The sequence below is a fragment of the Pteropus medius genome, unplaced genomic scaffold, assembly GCF_902729225.1.
Source record: "Pteropus medius unplaced genomic scaffold, Ma_sr-lr_union100, whole genome shotgun sequence".
Taxonomy (NCBI): Eukaryota; Metazoa; Chordata; class Mammalia; order Chiroptera; family Pteropodidae; genus Pteropus; species Pteropus medius.
The window spans coordinates 5,869,708-5,891,996 of record NW_024354911.1 but is presented as its reverse complement, the minus strand read 5'-3'; the positions used below and the strand labels follow the sequence as shown (position 1 = coordinate 5,891,996).

General features: G+C 42.2%; 1 protein-coding gene across 1 annotated transcript in view; it reads left to right on the top strand.

Moving 5' to 3' along the window:
- The window catches only part of THSD4 (thrombospondin type 1 domain containing 4), a 549,795-nt gene that overhangs the window by 10,729 nt on the left and 516,777 nt on the right, over nt 1-22,289 (top strand). Inside the window, exon 2 of the mRNA XM_039856496.1 lies at nt 13,577-13,685. Coding sequence (XP_039712430.1) covers nt 13,657-13,685 — 29 coding nt within the window. The 5' untranslated portion in view covers nt 13,577-13,656. The remainder of the gene's footprint in view (nt 1-13,576; nt 13,686-22,289) is intronic.

Genomic DNA, 22,289 nt, shown 5'->3' with positions numbered 1-22,289 from the left:
ATAAGCAGCACTGTGCTGAGACCACTGGCTGGGGCCAGACGAGAGGCCCCGGGCCCAAGGAAGGTGCCTGCAGTGGGGTGCAGACCTAGCTCTCCAGCCAGGAGAGGGATGCTTGGCCTGCAGGCTGCCCTGAATTCTGCAGCTCCTGGGTGTATCTTGGTGTCAGGGATTCCAATGGCAGGAAAGCCAGAATCCTCTCCAGATGGAAGACCACCAGCCCTGAAGGTGACTGTGATACTGTAGTTCTTGGCTCATGAGTGTGCTTTTACTGTATGTGTTGGATGGAAGGTCTGTTTTGAGTAGACGTGTGTTTGTGTTGTTTAGGGGATGATGGCACTTAACCATGTGTGCATTCTGGCCTTGGGGTCTGGCAGGATGTGAAGGGAGGCAGCCATTCTACTCCAACTGTTTAGATTTTTCATTATTATATTGGGTTGAGGGCTGGCATTCTTTCAGTGCCTTAGGAGCTCTTTGGTTTATAGACAAGTGGTCTTGGAGCTAAGGTCGTGGGTGTTGAGTTCTGACTTTGCCATCAACTTGCCATTTGACCTCCAGCAGCAACCCATTCCTCATCTCTGGAATCACTAATTCTTCATTCCTTAATGAATGGTGAGAGCGTAGACCATTTCCGAGGGCCTATTTCTCAGTTTGGGCATATGGGAGCCAGGACTTTCACTCCCACTCAGCAGCACTAAGACATCCCATCCCTTCCCCACTAGGGTGGTCAGAGGAGGCCTAGTGGAGAGTCAGGACTCTTACCACCACCCAGCAGCAATAAGGCCATGCATCCCCTTCTTCCTCCTCTTCCCCAGACCCCAGCACACACACACTGGTGCTGGTGAAGGCCACATGAGGCACAATAGTGAGGCACTCCTGCCCCACCGGTCAGGGAAGTATCAGTGGAGACCTGTTGAGGAGCTGGAGCTGCCACCCCTGCTCAACAGTAAGGACTAGTCCCCCTTCCTCCTCGGGTGTCAGTGGAGGCCAAGTAGGGAACCTGACCTTCTATTCCCCCTGGCCATAATGGGGTGGGGCACCCCATACCCTGCTGAAGCAGTGTCAGGTTTAAGCAAAATCTAGAGCCTAATAACATAATTGCTAAAATGTCCAGGTTTCAATTGAAAATCACTCATCTTACCAAGAACCAGAAAGTTTTCAAACTGAATGAAAAAAAGACTATCAATTGATGGCAACACTGAGATGACAGATGTGTGAGAATTATCTGACAAAGATTTTAAAGCAGCCATCATGATGGTGCTTCAATGAGCAATTATGAACATGCTTGAAACGAATGAGAAAAAAAGAGTCTCAGCAACAAATAGAAGATATAAAGAAGAACCAAATGAAATTTTTAGAATGGAAATCAATAACCGAAAATCTCACTGGATGGGCTAAACAGAAGAATAGAAATGACAAAGGAAAGAATCAGTGATTTTAAAGATATAACCATGAAGATTACCCACTCTGAACAACAAAGAGAAAATAGACTGGGGAAAGAAAAAAAGACCAGATCCTCAGAGACTTGTAGGACTATAGCAAAAGATGCAATGTGTCTTTGAAGTCCTAGGAGAGCAGAGTATGGGACTGAAAAGAAGTACTTAATGAACTATCATTGAAAACTTCCCAAGGTTAAGATAAGGCACAAACTGATAGATTCGAGATGTTTAGTGAATTCCAAAGAGGATAAACCCAAAGAAATTCATACCAAGATACATCATAGTCAAACTTATGAAAATAGTTTTAAAAAAGAATAAAGTAGGAGGAATCAGTTTACCAGGTTTCAAGATTTATATAGCTATAATAATGAAAACTATATGGTATTGGCAGAGGGATAGACACATAGGTCAATGCAACAAAACAGAGAACCCAGAAATATGCCTCTCTGATTTTTGACGGAGGTGCGTAGGGAAATCAAAGAAACACTAACTGTAATTATCTGAATGATGACTTGGATGAGGTTGGTGGAGAGAATTATCTGAGAGATAATACAAACAAAGAGTTGAGAGTTGGCAAAAAACTGAGCCTAGGGCACATGGGAAGGGGAAAGCTCAGGTAAGCTTTGAGCTTTATTCAGTGGGAGGATGATGATGCCATCACCAAAGTAGGAAACCTCGGCAGGTAAAGGACTCGGTGTGGAGCTGGTAACTGGGTCCTCTTATTATTCATCTTGAGTGGGCTATCAGTAGGGGGAAACTAGAAATAAAAAGTAACAGTCTGAATGAGGGGATAGGTTTCGAGATGTTAGCGTTTGAGATCTCAGCAAGAAATAATAAAAAGGTCAGAGTGTAAGAGTCATTACCCAGAATCCACAGCTCATTAGTGGGGGCTGGGTTTTGCTGATATTTTTCCAGTCCTGGTTTGGGTCACAGGGAGACCAACAGAAGAGACAGGAAGAAAACGGGTTTTCATGGCCATTGACAATGGAGCTCAAGAAAAAGAATATGATAATAGTTTTGTTGATGCTAAACCCAATTGCCTTTTAGTGTCCCTTTTGACCTCTGGGTGACCTTTGACGCCAATGACTTGCTCTCTTGCCCTCCTTGAAATGTTTCCTAATTCATGAGGTGGCTGTCTTTTTCGCATTATCATATCTTTTAATCATGGCTCCTGATTTCCGCTTTACCTAATACCGGCCTATCACAGAATTGTGTCAAGGAAGTAAGACTAATTTGCTGGGTTTCTGCTTTCTTCTGTAAGGATATAGGGAGCCTCTTGGCATACACTTCACAGCAGTGATTGCTACAAATCATCGACTAGATTTCTGTCCTTTAAAAAAATAATGACATAACTCAAATGTCAATGCCGAAGCCCTGAGAGCTGAGCAGGAAAAGGCAAATCCTTTCCCCTGATGTTCAAAAGCATCAAGGGCAGAGCGTGTGGCTGGCTGATTTATGGTGGCTGCGGCACACTGAGCCTGGACGTGTTTTGGACAGGCAAATGTGTGGGGGCACTGAGAAAACATCCTGGACTCAAGGCCAAAGCTGTGCTGGAGCGAACAGGGCCAAGCACGACCTCACACACAGCATCTGCCCTGGCTGAGGTCCAGACTGCAGCCTATGTGTCATGTACCAGGCAGCCCTCCTGGGACTGTCCGTTTGATGCAATGGGTCAGGAGACCTAAGAGCTAAGACAAGCCGTGGCTCAAACGATCAAGTGGGCTTGGGTTCAGATCATGTGGCTGCCACTTACTACCTCTGTGACCTCACTCACATTGTTTCACTGCTTGAAGCCTCAGTTTCCTTTTCTGTTAAATGGGGATGTCAGTAGCACCTACCTCGTAGGGTTGTCTTGAGAATCAATCAAAATAATGTTTGAAAAGTGTTTAGCATAACCTGTCATGTATTACACATTCGATAAGTTTTTTAAATCCCTAGTTCTAGCTTTGCTTTGCCTTTAATTAGCTGCAAAACATTGCATCAGTCATTGTATTTCACTGAATATTAATTTATTTGTGTATAAATCATGAATACAAAATAATGAAATTGGGGTGTTGAGTTAGAATCTCCAAGCTTTTCAGTGTGTGTATGCATGTGCTTTACGATTCCGTGATGTGAATCTGAAAAAGTCGCAAAGGAAATAATTGATAGATTTAAAGACATAAAATAAAAACTTATTTACATAAAAATTATAAACAAAGTTAAAAGACAAAAATCAGAGTGAAAAAGAGTCCCAGACAAAATAAGCATTAACATCCTTAATATTAGAAAGAGCTCTTGAAAATCAATTCAAAACATTATGAGCACTATAGAAACCTTGGTAAAAGAGGTCATAAGAAGAGACAGTACACTTGGCTAATAAAGTGAAAATCTGTTCCAATTTAATAACCAAGAGTACATATTAAGATGATTTTTTTTTTTTTTGCCTATTGCATCAAACACGTTGAATGCCCACCCTGTACCAGGAGTTGTTCGCCAAAAGATTTTCTCCTGGGGATATAGGCAGACCACATTTTCCATTCTTTCACAGTTAGGTATAGTTATATGACTAAGCTGGGTAATGGAATATGAGTGGTAGTGATCTAAGCTACCTTTGTGAAGCTGTTAGCTAAATCTTCCACAATTTCTGTTTACCCTTGCTTGTTCACTGCATAGAAAAAAAAAAAAACCAAGGATTCTGAAGCCCTAGATAGTGGTGGAGCTCTAGATGAAAAGAGACTGGTCTCTGGATGCCTGCATGACTGTGTGGAGCAGAATGCCCCTGTCAGCCCACATCAGACAGTGAACTGAGCAAAAAGCTTTTTTGCTGTGTTAAGCCATTGATTCTGGGATGGTTTATTGAAGCAGTTAGCCTAACTAACTAATTATCAAATTAGGAAAGGTTATAAAGCTAACATTATTAGCAAATGTGTCTATTTCATCTACTACATGTGGGATTTTAGGAGAATATACTCTTTTTTAAAACAGCCCATATGTATGATGGACCTTAAATCGTCATACTTTTGGCTTAGTGATTCTATTTTTAGGAATCTATCATAAGGAACTAAGCAGAGAAGCAGATAAAGAATTTTATACAAAGGTGTTTATCACAGATTCCAACAATAAGGGAACTTATTAGATATGTTATCTGACTTCTATAGGATGAACTATTATACAGTAATTAAAAATGTTTCTGAATATTACTAGTGAACTGCTTATGATTTAAAGTGAGAAAATGCAAAACTGTATATGCGATTTTGTTTATGTAGAAATATTATATGTAAAACATGCAGATAATATGTATAAGTATTCTGTGTAGAAAAATACCAGAAGGAAGAACACCATAGTAGTTAATTTGGATTATGAGATTGTGAATAATTATAGCTTTCCACTTTGTTTTTCCATAGTTTTCAAATTTTCCTCAATAAGCATGTATAATTTTATAGATTTTTTTTCCTAAAAGAACGCCACATTATCGAAGTTCCACCCAGCTCTGAAGTCTTACCTAGATCTATTTTGTGGATAAATGTAGTATTTATTCTCTATGAGTTTGTTCTTTTTGTGTTAGCGTACTTGGTACACCCTCCTTCCCCAACACGTGTGTTTGCATATGTGTGTGCATGTATGTTTGCACACCTATGTACACAGGTGCTTGCTAGAGTGACAAAAGCCATTCGTAGATGGCAGGACCTGGGCCTTGTATCATAAGGAAGGGAAGGTGGACTAGGAGGGTAGCTTAGCCTGAGCCAAAGCTGCCTTTAGTCTCAGGGCCATCTGCCTTTGACCAAGGTGCCTGTAGAATATATCGGTTTTTGGAATGACCTGGAACATCATCTTAGAAAAGGCCTTGGTGGCACACAGAAAATCTGTGGCTTCCATGCAGAGCTCAGCCCTGGTTGTCTGACTTGTTTCCTTTCATAACTGCATCCTCTGTTCTTGGCAGAGGATGCCGGAGAGTGGTTGAGTCTGAGTGCGGAGGAAGGCTGGAATGTGTCTCTGGGTGGCTTTGATTCCTAGGTACAGTGATCTGCATCCCATCACAGCTGTTTATTTGTGTGTTGGAGGCTTTAGAAGTTGGGCAGAGAACATCCTCGATGGTGTTAATTTCAGAAACAATTAGTTACCACGAAAGAGTAAAGTGGCTGTTCAGATCCCAGGCTGGGCATCAGTACCTTGCAAGTACAGCATAATCATGCTTTTAAGAGAAGGCCTCCACGCGAGATTGAATATAAGTTCTTTCTGTCATCACAGAATACCTTCTGTGCCCCCAGGCTCTGCTCTAGGCATCAGGAATATAAAAATAAGTCTTTGAGAAGAGTCTTTATTCTTTCGTGATCCTGTGTTATGGGGAGGAAAGACAAGCATAAATCATAATGATATATTGTAACAAGTGCTAAATTGGAGGTCTTATGTGATTTACACAGAAGTAAAGAAATTTAACCAGGTTTATCAAATGCTGTAAATCAAATGACTAGGAAGTAATATTTGGGGAAGAAAAAGTGCTCTTACTCTAAATGCATTTCTCCCTTGGATCTGCAGTATCATGCCACTTGAAATTTAAAACACAACTTGGTACAGAAGCAGGAACAACTGGCTCATTTATTTTAAACATCTCGCCTCCCTGATATTTCTGCCTTTGAATCTTTTCCTTAGTTACCTGGGAAACGTTTTTTGTAGGACCAAAAACAAATATAAATCACATGAATGTTAAAGACCATGAAAATGATGCAATTTGTATTGAAATCCTTAACTCATCTGTGCTGATTACCCCGTTTCTCCAGGTAAGAAAGGGGAAGTCAGGTGTTTTCTTTAATAAGTAACAAAAGTCATTGTAATGTGTAGCTTGGAAGTATCCAGGGAGTTTTAAATAGATCTTCTCAACATTTTTTCCTAAGTCAGATTCTGTGGGTTTTCATGTGTCTGTGGGCAAGCCAGTTTACAGTATGGAGGTTCAATGGGAAGAAATGAGTTCTGTGGCCAAGTTTGAATATGACAGGGAAGATGGGCTCTGCAAGGGGGTTCAGCAAAGACCCAGAGCAGAGGGAGTGTTAGAGGAACAGCCCTCTGGCTGGCCTCTGCCCCAGGCCCAGAAGGAAGAAGCTGGAAATGTGGCTCTCCTGGGGCTCCAAGATCAGCTTCCCCAGTGCCTGGCTGCCTGGGGTAGGATTGCCTGAAAGGGCTGTGGTGAGCGGTGAAGGCCACCAGAGGGCTCAGGAGAGTCGGACCCTCCCTGGAGGCAGCACTTACCTGCCTTGGGTTAGTGCCTTTCTTCTGGTCCTAGGGCAGGTCGTAGACATTCACTAAGCATCAGCGATAACAGACAGAGAGAAAGCAGACAAGAATCCTACTTTCTAAAAAGGAAGTCTATTAAAGACACATGTCATTCATCCATTAATTCATCTAACTGCATGGCCACCTGTACCAGGCACAGGTAAGTAAAGATGTAAAGATAAGAAAACATAGGCTTTGCCTTGAGAAGCTACCCGTCCAGTGAGGGACAAGCATAAACAGAGGATGTTTGGTATCTGTTAAAAGAGAAGATGCCCTCTTTCCTTTTAAGCTTCTAACCCCTGTTCTGTACCACCATTGTTGGCTGATATATTTGCCCACCATATTGTTCACAGTGACAAAGGATATCTCTCCCACCGTTCTTCCCACCTGCTCTGGATAATCGTTTCATTTTAAGCAGGGTTTACCTTCAAGAAATAAGCACACCGCTTTTTCTGCCTCTTGCTTTCAAACTGCTGTTCTTGGCTGCCTTCTCCCTTCCCAGACAAAGTTCCTTCTCCTGAGAAGATCCACCGCATCTTCTCAGTTGAGGGGTGCAGGGGACACCCTGCACAACTTTCTCCACCTGACCCCCACCTCAGGATAGCCTCCCCTCTGGTTACCACTTCCCAGTTTGCTCCTTCTTCACCTTTCCTTTTGGCTCACTGGGCACTGGTGGCTCCTTGGTCCTCTGTCCCCTGTCATTCATTCACACTGTGCTCTCTCTCCAGTAGAAGATTTGTTCATTCACAAAACACACAAGTCCCTCATTTTCTTTTGAAGATTGCAGAAGCCTTTGTCTTTCCCCAGACCTCATCCTTCAACCTGCTGTCAGTTCCCTATGCTTGAGATCCTGGCTCTGATTATTCTAATCCCTTAAAAATCCTCCTGGTCCATGGAAGCAGCCCTGAAGCCCCTGAGGCAGCCAGGCCGGGTTCAGAGGGCGCACTCTGGAATCACACTGCCTGGCTTTGAAGCCCACCAGTGCTTACTAGCTGTGGGCTATGGAAAATCCACCAGCTCTTCTGTGCCTCAGTTTCCTCCTCCGTGACCTGGGGGCAGTGTTATCTATTTCATAGAGTTGTTATGAGATTAACTGAGCTAGTACATAAAGTCCTGAGTACAGTGCCTACTTAGAGATGCTGACCGTAAAGTCCTCTGTGCTAGTTTCTGCCTTAGAATGTTGGGGCTCCTTTTTGCTTACAGCAACCACCGGGCACTTAGTCTGAGGTAATTTATCGTTATCAAGGCAATATTCACTTGCATATTTATTTATTCGTCTGCCTCAATAAGCGTATAAACTCTTCAAAGGCAGGGATTCTTCCCCTCCCCGTCATATTGAGTATCTTGCATGAAACCTAACCCAGTAGGCACTGAGTGCTCGTTAGCTGATGACCTGATTGCCCTACATGTGAATGCTCAAGGACATAAGGGGACTGGTGTCAGCCCTGCAGGGACCAAAAGGCCACTCTGCTGTGTTTTGACTTGAGGAATTCATGCAGTATATCCACTGAGGCCTACAAAGTTCCTTTATGTCCATACTAGTACTGGAGGCGACACTTGGGAAAATACTTACACCAGCAACCTCTGTTTTGATCATTTAAGTCATCCCTGTTCATACGGGGCAGATGGCAGTGTCAAATGATGATGAGATGCATAAACTCTGGGCTGTGGCTGCCTGGATTTGAATTCTGACTCCTACCTATGAGCTAGGTGACTTTGGGAAAGTTGGTTCACCTCTCTGTGCCTCCATTTCCCAACGGTACAGCCTTCAGGGGTTGCTGTAAGGATAAAATGAGCTGACATGTGTAAAGCTCCTAAACTTTATCTGACACACAGTAACCACTAGTTAGTAGATGTTTTCTAGCATCTTCAGTCTCATTATCTGAAATAACAGGTTATTAAACGGCTCATCTTGGCTCACTTTGTTCTAGGTGATATACATGGCACAATACACAGTCATTCCTGAAATGTTTTGTCTCCCAGGAAATTTATGAAGTATACCCAGTCCCTTGGGATAGCATCTGTTTACTCATTCATTCATCCATTCATTCCTTTATTTATTGAGTGTCTAGCTATGTATGATCCTCTACTAGGTGGGAGGCAGTGAGTCTACTAGAATGAAAAGAACAACCCTGGTGTCGGCGGTCTGTGTTCAGTCCCAGCCCAGCCCTCGACCCGCTGTGTGGTCTCAGTTTGCTGTGAGGATTAAATAACATGATGTATGCCCCGTATCTGCTGGTCAGTAAAAGTCGGTGCCTGGCTCTTCCACTTCCCTGATAAAGGAAGACGAGGGTGGGTGGGACACTCCTCCGGCGCTGGGAGCCGCCATCCTGGTACTTTGTCCACAGACACGTGGAGTGTCAGGTAGGGGGTGCTGCAGACAGTGGGCAAGGGTTCTGTGAGAAGGAAGTTTGTGTAAAAGGCAGTGGGTCCAGAGAACACGTTGGTGATGTCAGCGAGCACAGGACAGGGCAGGATGTGGCCGGTGTGGAGGCTCCGGCCTGTCAGGACCCTCAGAAGGTGGCTTTTGCAGAGGAACAGGCAGGTTCCGAGACTCGACCTCACCATGTGTTACTGGGTGCCGATCTGGGGTCTGGACCTGCCTCTTTCTGAAACCTCTGGTCTTCATTGTTGTGCTGGTGAGTCATTTCCTCTCCCCCAGGAATGAGGCTTTTGTTGGTCCTGGTGATTGCTTCACATTGTGCGAGTTCCAGAGGGGGAAGCTGTGTGTGGGAGGGAAGGAGGTGGAACTGTCACTTGCAGTTGGGACATGGCTGCGAAGTGGCCTTTCTGAACCCAAATGTGAGAGGCTGAGAAGACCCTCTCTTCTGGAGTATGGCCTGATATCAGGTGTGGTCTTCCAGACCTGAGGGGAAGGGACAGGGAAGATACTCAGAGCGGGCCTGTGGGTAAGGAGCAGCAGAGCGCCATGGTTTGAGGACACAGCAGCATCTCCCAGGGTCAGAGGAGCCATTCTCTGCTCTGGGTTAGGTCTGTTGTGGCCCCTCTTTCTGTCCCTGCCATCCTGAGCTTTGATGCTTTCTTCCACTTCCTCCTGGTGTGTGGGGACTTCGACTTTGGCCCGAACAAAATCAGGTGACTTGTCAGCTTTCCTGTAGGATCTCTGTGGAAAGGAGAAGAGGTGGGGCCTCCATCCCCCAGGGAGCGTATGTTCTAACAGAAACGAGATTGTTAGATTTTTTTGTTCACTGTTAAGAAAGGTGATAAATCAACAGGAGCAAACCTCACAAGGGGACTCGGCTCCGTAGATGGCATATTTACTTAATCTGCTTGCTCTGTGCACTGTTGCCAGACGCATTTTTGGGAAACCTCACTTTCATCAGGTCCTTCCCTGCTCCAGAACCTACAGTGGCTCTTTCTTGCCCCTTGCAACAAAAATCCTCCTGGCGCCACTTTCCAGGGGCTTGGATAACTTGGCTTTGCCTGTCTTTACGATTTTATTCCCCCAGTCACAGGTAGACATCTTTACCGTCTTCTGGGTTCCAGAGCAAGGGCTTTGAAACGTTTCTGACCGAACCACAGTAAGAAACACCTATCCTTCTATGTGTGATAAACACTGGTATTTTCTTTTCTTTTCTTTTCCAGTCTTTCTTATTTTATTTAAAAAAGTGCAGATCATGACCCACGAAATTGATTTCATGAGAGACCAATGGGTCGTGACCCAGAGTTTGAAAGGCAGAGCTGATTTAACACAGTACTAGTCACGGAAGCACAAGTCAACTTTAAGGAAATGGCAGAGCCGGTATAAGCTCTCCTGGGTCAACCACGTCAGGAGAAAAGACTGACCAAACCTGACAAGAAACATTCTAGAGCAGTGGTCTCCTAAAATTTTTTTGATGTACACTCCAACAATAAAAAATATTGGAGTGTACAACTCCAACATATATTTGCTTTTTAAAAAGCCTATCAACGTATCATGTGAGCACGTAAAACATACATTCAAAATATACATTTTAAAAGGGCGAGCTAAAGATGAGAGGAACAATATTTTAAAATGACATGCTAATTACGATGGCTTCCTTCCATTATCAGCAAATATCTGAAGGCAAAGTACACACAGAGGACAAGGTTCATGGTCATTAGCAGCTGTCGTAAATCTATCTTCAAATTGTTTTGCTAATTTAAGATACTTTTCTGGTTGACTTCTCATCAGGTTTGGAAACCACTGCTTCATATCATACTGTCTTCCTTCCACATTGCCCTTCCTGTCCTGACAAAACCACAGAAGCTCTGCTAGCATCTCCTTTTGCTGGCTCTATCCCGCAGAAATCTGGAAGCAGTCATCTTTGATGCCTTTCTTTCCCTTGTCCCCCTCAACCACTCATCTACCTTATTCTGGTAAATGTGGGGTCAACTCTTCCCACATTCTCCTTTGATCGCCAAGTTCCTGCCACCCTGCTTCCATCTTCCTCCCAGTTCCTCACATGAGTTTACACTCGAGATTTCCTCTCCCTGGGGTGTCTTTCTACCTCCTTCACCTGGCCGACCCCTACTCACCCCTCACCAAGCCTCGCCATGAAGGTCACTTCCTCAGAGGGACCTTCTCTGACCACTGCCCAGTGTACTTTCTGAAGTACCTTGGACCTTTTTTCATGGCTCATCTCACAACTTTATTTTTATACTTATTTGTATTTCAGCTTGTTTAAAGTATATAGCCCTCTAGCACCTAAGTTCCTTGAGAACAAGGATCATGTCTGCTGTGTCTAGCACCCAGGTGCAGTCTCAATAAACATCTACTACAACAACCCTATAAGGTCGTTATAAACAGTATCCCCATTTTACAGATGAGGAAATTGAAAGACGAAGGGTTAATTGCCAAAGGTCACCTGGTTAATAAATGGGGATGCTGGTCTCAGACCCACGTCATTCAGATTACAGAGCGTCCACTCTTACCAACTGCTCTGGATTATTCACTTATGACTTGCGTAGGCTCAGGGCCGATTTTAAGTCTGTCTTCCTTGCTGGTGCCTGACCAGCCCTCTGCAGTGATTCTCCTTCTCTTGAACTAGCTCGATTAGCACTTAGGGCCTCCATGTAACAACATTTACCCTGTGCTATTCTGGATATCACCATCCTTTTCCCAGATAACTCCATGCCCCTAAATCCTACCCTCCTAAGTTAGATTGTAAAGTGAGACCCTGCATTGACTCATCCTTCTCTTGAATCCCTCGGAGAGGACCTGAGCACTCCACATACTGAGTAAATAATTATTGATCATCATCAGGAGCTTGGCAAAGATTTTACTTGACTCCCAAGTTAAATCCCATCTTTGTACATACCTGTTCCACAGCCAAGAGCAAGACTGCATCTTGGATTCAGAGGAGTTTTAACTGTTCCAGTTTGCACTTGCTGGCTTTCTTCCTGGTGGATCTCAGTAAACTTCTGGCTGAAACCCAAGAATTTAAGGGTCTTCAGTACCGTGAGTAATTTCATGAGTTGCTGATAGCTAATTAGGGGTGATTACAGTTAAGAGGCTTTACTTTCTTAACCCTCAGAAAGGGCTGGTGGTAACTTTTGAAATCTTGATATTTTTTCCTCCTGCAAATGGAATTTTCTGCTTCTCATGACTGTCTTTTAAGTTTTTGTAACTTATCTCTCAATCCTCCCTTTCCAGTGAGAAGGAAATGTGAAGTCCTTTTCAAAGGAAGAATTTGGAAACCAATGGTCTTGGAAAACTCTGCCTTTCTTAGGGAGAACCCCAGCACACACCTGGAAACCTCACTTCATTTATTTGTCTTTCTCTGAGAGGAGGTGCTGGAGGGGAGGAGCCTGGGCCATGATTTTGATTCCTAAGTTCCATCACATTTCAATCAAACCTCCTATCCCGGGCTTTCTGATGCTGTTTATAAGCTTTGAAACTGTTGGCTCACTTGACAATGTTTAGCAGTTCTGTTTTGTGAGGGCTTCTGAATATAGTAGTGTTTGTAGGTGAGGGAGATTTATCTTTTTTTACTGTGATAACACATTTTAAGTGTTGCTTCACCCCTTCTTGCATAGTATCATCAGAGCTACTTTTTAGTGAGAGGCGCTCTGTGCCAGGCACTGGGTTAATGTCCACTCATTTAATCTTCACAACAACCTGCAGTATTCTCTGGGCAGTATTTTTTAAAAAGTTTTATTGAGATATAATTCACATGCCATACTTCACCAATTTAAAAGTGTACAATTCATCGGCTTTTAGTATATTCTCAGGGCTGTTCAATAATCACCACAGTCTAATATTAGAACAGTTTTCTCACCACAGGAGGAAAACCTGGAGTCTCCCATGAGCTCCACCGCACCCCCAGACTCTGGCAACCACTCATGTACTTTCTGTCTCTATAGATTTGCTTGTTCTGAACATTTCTTATAAATGGAATCAAATAATATTTGTCCTTTTGTGTCTGGTTTTTTTCACTTAGGATAGTGCTTTAAGGGTTCATCTATCTTGTAGATATGTCAGTATGTCATTTTCTTTATTTGTTAGTCAGTATTTTTATCCCTAATATACAGTTTGGGAGACCAAGACACAGAGGCAAAATAACTTTCCTATGGTTAAGTCGTCTTTAGTAGATGGGGCTAAATTTCCAACGCAGGTTTGCCAAATGTCAACTTTGCTATGTGCTCGGAGTCCGAGGTAATCATATTGATAGTCATTTATTGCACTTCTGTGAATCAGTCACTGAGCCGAGTGTCCTGTAAATTTGTTCATACATAATCAGACTTCAGTTAGAAAATCTGGTGACCGTACTGGTCAGTGACATTTTTGTTTAAATGTCTTCCATTTGCTCACTTCTGGTTTCATTGGCCTACTTAGATTCTAGAATCTTAGACTGTAGAGTCTTCCTAAGCAAACCATGCTAAAAATAGCATCGTTGTTCCTTCTATAGGAGTTTGAACACCATCCCCACCTGCAGAAAATTGGCAACATCTCTGAGGAAACTTTGCTTTTTCCTGGACCCCAAGCATCATGGTTTCCCATTTCATGGGATCTCTCAGGTAAGTAAAGAACCTTTTAAAAAGAGAATAAGAATCTCATATTTGAGTTTTACTATATAGTTTCTTAGAGTAACAGCCTTGAAGGTCTGCATCTCACCGATATTTTTGCTATACTATGTCCACATTTGTGATAAGTGTGCTATTTGGAAGAGTGGCCAAGGCCTCAGCAGCTGTGTGCTGAAGTGAGAGGTCCTTGTACTGAGATCCAAGTGACCTGAGTCCTACACTATGCCCCGCTATTTTATTATTTTTTTAATAAAAAATTTTTCATCTTTAAGTCTCAAATTTTTAAAAATAAAGATGTTACTGGGTTAGTGGATAGATATCACGGTTGCATAACAGCATTACCCGAAGAATTTGAAAAATATTGTCCTCTGACTGCATCCCCTCAGATGTTCACTTAATTGACCTGGTTTATTTAAAAGGTGACCTTTCTAGTCCCTTCTCCTCAAAACATCTATGACTTTCATCTACATTTTTAAAATTTGATCCTGATATCAACCATGTGAGGTAGGTAGAATAAGCATTAGTATCTCTGTTTTGTAGATCAGAAAACCAGTCCTTGGAATCTTTAACTCCTGTGTGCCACATTTCTCTAGTGTAGAGTCAGAAAAAGGGCTCTGCGTTCAGGAACTGTAGTCCCTGTCATTGAGGCTTTTTTCAAACGCTTTAAGGCAATAGACCCTTTTAAAAATTCTGCAGTCAAAATCCTTTGTAAAACCTCAGCAAATAAAATAGCCAACGGCAGTATTTTATTAAGATACATTTATTTTATAAGTTCAAACTTGTAATATTTACACATGAGATCATTGAGTCCGTTTTGATAAACACCAAAATTTGAAATCAGGATTTATGGCTGATAGCTGGTTCATCAACCTCAGCATCTAGTTGGTTTTACACTTGTTTTAGCTGCATAGTATTAAGGAAATTTTGATCCACATAGTTAAGTAATTGCAATTAGTAACAATTCTTTGATGAAACTCATCTCGTAATCTCAAGATAGTCTTTAAATTAATTGACTCAGAATCTAAAAAGAGGAGAAGGAGGAAATTTCTGTTTTAGAGTTGAATCATTAATGATATCTTATAGTTCCCCGCCTCTTGCCCTGCCTAACTATACATTAAGCCCAAATGCCCAGAACTTGCACAATAAAAAGTAAAATGGTCTATAGTATGTTATTGTGATGGTGCCATGTGGGATTGCCCAACCATGGCTCGAGCATTTGCCAGGTAATTACTCTGAGGCCCACGCCTGGCAGTTAATTGAGTGTAGTGTGTGTGCGTGTGTTTGTGTGTATGTGTGTGCGCATGCGCGCACGCGAGCGGTAGTCTGTAGTTGCTTATATAATTTTACATGAACAGACCTGCGCAGGCCCGAAGTGGAGAGCTACAACCTTCTTCATCGGTGACATTCACAGCATGTTAGAAACAGTCAGAGAAGTCAGGAAAAGCTCCATTCTTAGACCCCTGCAAAATCTAGCCATTGATGTTTTATGGTTTCTTCAGGGTTAGTATTTGGCCTTTGATCTAATTTAGCATGTGTACATTTTTAAGCCATAGTTTAAAAAATAGTTTAAAAGATATGTCAAGACATGAAATATACATCCGTTTTGTGGAAACTTCATCACACCGATGTAAAACCACAGCAGCTGGATCACTTGGTCACTTCAGGACCACTGCTTAGTTGAGCACTAGGACCCAGTAGGGACAGAGAAGTGGTGGTCACAGTCATATATTGAACTGGATTGAAAAGAGCAGTGGAGAGACAAAGGTGGGTTCACCTTGTAAACATGTGTTAAGTCTGGCTGCCATCAGAAAAGCCCCTAACAGTATTGAAGACTCTCAAAATCATGGCCACTCAGGCTGCACGGGAATGGTGTTACTTGGGAGAAGTCCCTTTTGCAAAGTTTTTTTTTTCTTGATGTCTCGGAATTTTAATTGATGCCCCTGTGAACAGTTAACCTCCTGTAATGATATGTGGTGTGGTGGCCATCTCCCTTCAAGGGGATCCTGGTGGGTTTGCCTGCAAGCTGTGCATTATTTCAGAGAAATTGCCCACAGGTTAGAAGAAATGAGCAAGGTGGAAGTAGCAGAAAGCTAGATGTCGCCTTGCTACTCTGATGGCGGAACTCTGGAAGTCTTGACAGGCCTCTGCGCCCAGGTCCTGCTAAGGGGTTGTTTGAACGGGGCTGCTCAGTGGGACATTTCTCCAAGAGTTCTGTAAGAACTGGGGAAAGAATACATAAATTAGGAGGATGGGCGAGTCTTCGGGAGAGCTCAGCTAGAGATTTCCGTCAGGTCTCCTTCATAAGCCAGGTCCTAATAAACTGTTGTACTTTCTGTGTCTAGAGCCAAATAAATATATTTAACCTAAAAAACAAACAAACAAACAAAAAAACCTAGAATGTCTTGTCTAAATGTTTTTCAAAATTTTGGGGGCAAAGGCCTCTGGTTACTTTAAGAGTAAGAGGTCTTTGATAAAATTGATAGATGAGAAATACATACACACATATTAGGAGCTTTTTAACATTTTTCAAGGCAACCAAATGCATAAAGATCAATTGGAAATGCTGGAGAATTTCTCTACCTACAGGGAAAACAGGTCAGAATTAGAATTCAGTTGCCAAGAAAATCCCTGAGAAGAAAAAACATTTAAGGGATTCACAATTCTGATATACGGAGGTTTAGTTTAAAAATCCCTCCTCAGTTTTTGCCAAGCCCCAGAGAAACAAAGCCAGCTTCTTCCTCATTGAAAGAGGCAGAGCAGCCCTGAGTAGGAATGTATTAAGAGCATCTCTGCTCTGCTCAGCGTCTGTTGTAATAAAAAAGAATCACAGTTAAACCCAGTAGCAGAGGAGGCATAAGATCTTAACTCTTGGTGGAACTGGTTAGTGGGCTGTCACTGAACCTTGGACAAGCTCTGGATGCCATTCATAATGCAGGGTAAGCAGAATTCTTTCGGACCAAAGGGTTAGTCAAGGCTCGATTAGGGAATGTTTGTCACCAGTTCCAAGTTAGAGAGGAAATGGTACTCAGTGATCAGGAGTATTTATGTTTCTTGAAGACTTGCTCCAAATTGTGCACTTTTTTGTTTTTTTGATATGCACAATTACATCTTTATGCGTTTGTTCAATGATTGAATGGAAGGAAAACCATTTCCTCCCTAGAAGCACTATAACAAGTGATGATGTCTGCCTGCCGTGGCTGACCGACGGAATCTCTTCAGAGCCAGTCTCCTTGGTCAGCGCTCTTCCTTTACCTCTTGGAGGGCTTTCGTGTAACTGACATATTTTATGTTTGAAATGAAAACAGAGAAAAAAACAAAATGATTGAAAATAACAATCAGTTAAATTGGCAGGAAATAAAGTTGATTCAGTGATTCTCAATTTAAATGGTAGTTTCTGAAGAAACGCAGATGTAATTAGAGAGATTACAAAGTTAGATGGTGATTTTTATAGATTTTATGGAGAGTTCTGGATCATTTTAAGCGTTTTACAGGTTGATGGCCCTAGGTCAAGTGTCTGGTTTTAGTCTTCTACAAATTAAAGGCTTTCCTTTTTCTTCATATACACTTCAGTAGAGTAACATTACTGTAATGCCTGTCAGCTACTTCGCTTAGAAATACAACCAAAAGGGACTGAGGAAACGAGAAAGAGAAAGGTGGCCGGTTGTTCTTGGAGCAATTGAAAAAGATCCCAAATACAGAAAAGAAGAAAGAAGTGGGTGAAGAAAATGTGTTTGTTTGTGAGAAAGAGAATGCTCAAGGTAGTGATACTTGAGGTATGATTAATTAGTGAAAACCGAGATTGCCCTCAGGGGTAAAGAAATATATAATAATTGGGAAAGATCGTGGGGTCAAGCCGGTGACCAAGAAAACGGATGGAGGAGGAGAGGCCAGTCTCAGATCATAAGTATTAAACTACATGGCGTTAATAAGACAGGACAGAGTTTGTGTAAGCCACATCTAAACCACTACCCAATTGATGCTTAATAAATATTTGTTAACTACTGAATGAATAAATTAGTAATTATCTTTTGTGTAAAAAAATAGAGTAGAAAATTTTCCTTTCCTTATTAGGATCATTAGTTAATTGCAAAAGTACGTTAAAGCAGAAAAATCATACAAATGATGCACACACACCTTTAACAGTTTATTTTTAACTTAAAACACATGTACATTCACTCGCCAATTTTTTGATGTGAGGCCGAGGACTTTTCTTTGAGCATGAACCCCTCATTGTCTTTCTTGCACATACCACACTCATAAGTATTATCTAAGGTTTCCTTTTGGATTTCTTTAAAGCGGAGTGAGAATTTAAAGACATTTGCAAAGCAATCTGAGTACAGAATAAGTCTAGATTTTTATTATTTTTGCCCCTAATCATTTACAGTTGTCTCATCCACACCTAATTTGCCAGCAGTTTTTTTCTTGGCTACTTGCCGTTAGTGAGTCTTTCCAAAGCATTCAGCTTCGTTTTTGTAGACACAACTAACAACTACTCTTTTTTGTGTGTGTGTGCTTTGTTCATGGACTGGTGTATTATTTGAATATTTTATGTAATTACACAGTGACTGGCATCAATGGGTTTGGGGACATGGTTGACTATACGAACACAAGTTTCCTGATGGGAGCAGAAGAGTACAAGTGTACCAGGGAAGAACCTGCTGGAATGTTTTGTGGGATGCCCAGTAGGGGCCATCTGAATGGTAGGCATAGAGGCCAGGAGGAAATAAAATGCTTTTTTGGAGGACTGCCCTGGCAAACTCTTTCCTGTAAAAAGATGGCAGGCATTCAGACAGTATTGATTTTTCTTTACGCTTGGCACAGCCCTGCACCTGGACCATGTCCTCATCACTCAGTACTCGATTGTGGGATTTGCTAGAACATTCTGTACCAAAGAGGTTCAGTAGAATCAAGGTGTGATCATTGGGATGCCAGGTACCCATCCTTTACTTATCCCAATAGATTTATAGGCCTCAGGCTAACACTCACCCCCCGGGGATCAGAACTGATAACTCCAACTTATAAGAAATCCTTCTTTTAGGATTGTCTTCCTTTTCCCAGTTCTTCTATTTTTATGACAGAATTCTGGGGTCCACTTAGAAAATACTTTATTGATGAAAAACTCACAACAGCACTTTGCATTTCTTTAATGACTAATACTTCCTCCCTCCATCTTCTTTCTCACCTCTCTTCCTTTCATTCTCCCATTCTTTGATTCACTCGTTATCTATTAGCCCTTAGTTTGGACCAAGTCTGTGCTAATTGCCCCGCTTGCTGCAAAGATGTATTAGAAATCAATTCTTCAAGAAAGCTACCATTGAGCAGGGGAATTTATCAAAGGGTACGGTGTCTTAAAAAGCTGTATGGTGACAGAACACCACTTTTTCAGACCCCCTGGTCCATAAAACACAAATGATTGCAAGAGTGGAGAACCTGGAAATAAGCAATAAAAACAAGTATGCAATAAGAATAGGTGTCCTGAAGTCTATGCTCTAAAATGGAAACATTTACTCCAAGAAAGCCAGGCAGCCCTTCTCCCAGAGCCTGTTTGGTCTTGGTGTGATTGTAGCTTCATTGTCTAAAGGTTTCCAAGGTCAAGGCCGACCCAAAAGGAGCGGACTAAGGGGTCACAGACTTATCTATAGTAATCTGCAATGCCTTACAGCAGGGTGGAGACAGCCAAGGGCCAACGTCCCAGATTCTGGGCTCCCAAAGTGCTCTCTGCTCAAAGGCCTCACCACCTGATGATGTATAGATTGGTCGACATTCACACCGATGACTCTGAGCCATCTAAGAAAGGTTGCTTAAGCTCAGCATGCTCTCATGCTCTGTATGAGAAGCGGAGGAAATAAATAGAATGCATTTTTTTTTTTAAGTTTGGAATTTAAATGGTTAGCTTCAATTATTTAAAACTTAGACTGTTCTCTAGTGAGGCTGGATAAACATGATTTTATTACATCCACTTATTTTCTGATTATTTTTGCAAGCAATGACAGAAAGTAAAACAGATGTGTGAAGCCACAGGTTCATAAGACTGGGGAAGAAAATTGATGTGATAAAATGCAAATGCTTGCTTTAAAGGTGTGCTGTTTCCTAATGAGGCCCCAGAGCACAGTGGTTAAGGGGCCAGGCCAAGGGTCTGACTGCTAGCATTGAAATCAGGCTTTTCCACTTAGTAGGAGTGTGTGCCCTTCAGTACATGACAGCCTCTCTGTGCCTCAATTTCCTAGCCTACAGAATGGGTATAATAAAAGTGTCTGATAGGATGATCGTAGAGATTAAATGCAATAATACTGGTAAATATTGACATCAGTAGTAACCATCAAGTCTTCATTGGCTAACGTCATTTGTAACCCATCTCCCTGTCTTGCTTCCTTTACTCTTAACTGCTGTACGAGGAAGGCAGAGGATTGAGCTGAACACAGTAAAATCCACATTTAGCAAACATTTTTGATCTCCAGAGTGCAGTAGGTAGAGATTTCACTTCAAAGCTAAAATTTTGGCTCTCTTTTGCTAAGGTCGATATAATTTTATTAGTGATCAGGTTGCTCCCAAAATATCTCTTGGGTTGTATTAACTGAAGAAGAAAAGAAGTTAAGATTTTATTTTTCTGTTTTCCTTATTTTGTTACTTGATCTGCTCAAGTGGTGTAGAGGTCATTGAGGTAATCCGAGGTGCACCGTGGCTGTGACATGATCCACCCTCACTGGGGGAAGGGTGGTTAGGGTGGGGGCGGGGAAGGGCGGGCCAAGGCAAATACCGAAACCCAGAGCCCCAGCGCCATGATGTAGAACTTGTACCAGATTTCAGTGAACATTATTTTCTACATGAGGAAATGAAATGATGGAGTGTTTAAAATCTAGAACAGCGCTGGGGAATAGCATAATTTTTTTCTTTTTCTGATTGGTGTGAAATGTTGGGTTGTTCCTCCTGCAAGGTGAATTGGAAAGTCTTGGTAGGAATGTGGCTTCCCCCGCCGCTCGGAGGGGAGCGTGTGATTTGTTTGCCAAAGGCCCTGGTAGCCTTCAATCTGTCAAAACGTTGCAAGCTGGGAGCAGTTTGCCAAAACAAACTATCAAAGTGAAATAACACTTGAGTTGCACACACACACAGACACACACGTGCTCTCACATTCCCCAAACATTAATTTCAAAATGGGTTAGGAGGAACAAGGCTTTGGGCTGAGTTGTCAGTGTTTTGGAGAGGTGTGGGCACAGCTACAGACTACCAATTAGATAGGTATGTGTGAGCAGGGCGGGGTATCCCAAAACAGTCTACTTAGCAGGGGCGGGAAACTTTCAGCCCTTGGCAGAGTTTCTTCTGGCCCCTGGGGTTATATATTGCTCTGGCTGCTGTTATTGCAGCCAAAGAATAATTTCCCCTCTGGGGGAATTTATTCTATTCCATTCAGAGCAGAGCCCATTTAATAACTAAGGTTTTATTCCAGAATGAATTTTATTGGGTTCTCCTATGCACCAGGGCCTAGCTCGATGAAGAAAAGGTGCATTTGAATGTCTAAATACGACATTGTGTTGCATTTTTGCAACAAGAGGCACCAAAACACATTTTGCTGCCATACCTCATGTCAATCCTATGAGAAAGTATTTGGGGACATCACATAGAAATGCGAAGCACACCTGATTTTTTAATGAATCTCTCATAAAAGAACTTTTAAAAGCTCCCAAAGTCACTTTGGACTTTTTTGAATATGTTAATTCACACGATTTCCACTTATCTTGACACTTCAAAGGCTGTCAAGATGATGTAGCATCATACATAAATTCAATGAATTAAGTTCTTACTATATAGCAGACACTGCTAGATGCTGGGGGTTGAAGTAATAACAAAACAAACTCTCCGATCTCATGGAGCTTATATTCTAGTGGGCAGAGGGTGAAATTTAATTGAATAAAGGCATAATATGTGAGATCGTAAGTGCTATGGAAAAAAACAGGCTAGGCTGGGAGAGGGAGTGCTGTTTTTTATAGGGTCATGGAAGCTTCTTGGAGAAGGGACAGCATTGGGAAGACATCTGAAGGAGGTAAGGGAACGAACTGTAGGAATATCTGTGCATAGAGTTGACCAGACAACCTGGAATGCAGTTCCTCTGAGACAGCAAAAAACCTAGAATCTTTCCTCTTCCATCTTTCACTCCCTCTCCTGCCCCAAGTCTGCCTCAAAGTCATGGAAATGCAACCTGGAATGAGCGGTCATGCAAAACCGCTCCTGGTTGCCTTACAGATATGGGGCTTAGGTGTCTACCAAGAACTTTGAGGAGCTGAAGTGGAACACATTTGTGGACTGCTGCTTGTTTTTTATTTTTTGTTTTGTTTTTTGTTTTGTTTTGTTTTTAACAAAACCACACCAAGCAGGTTTTCTTTTTAAATGAGTAAACAGCGCCAGAATGTGTTACAAAAAGTTCAGATTTGTAGGCATGGTTCATAGTGTGCTTTCTCGCACATTTACTCGTTTGAGGTCAGCAAGGCCGCTGATATTATTCCCATTTTGCACATGAGGAGACTGAGACACAGAGGTGATTTGCAACCAAGGGGCATAGACTCCTGAGTCATGATGAATGTGTTCCTTAGTTAAGAGGATAAA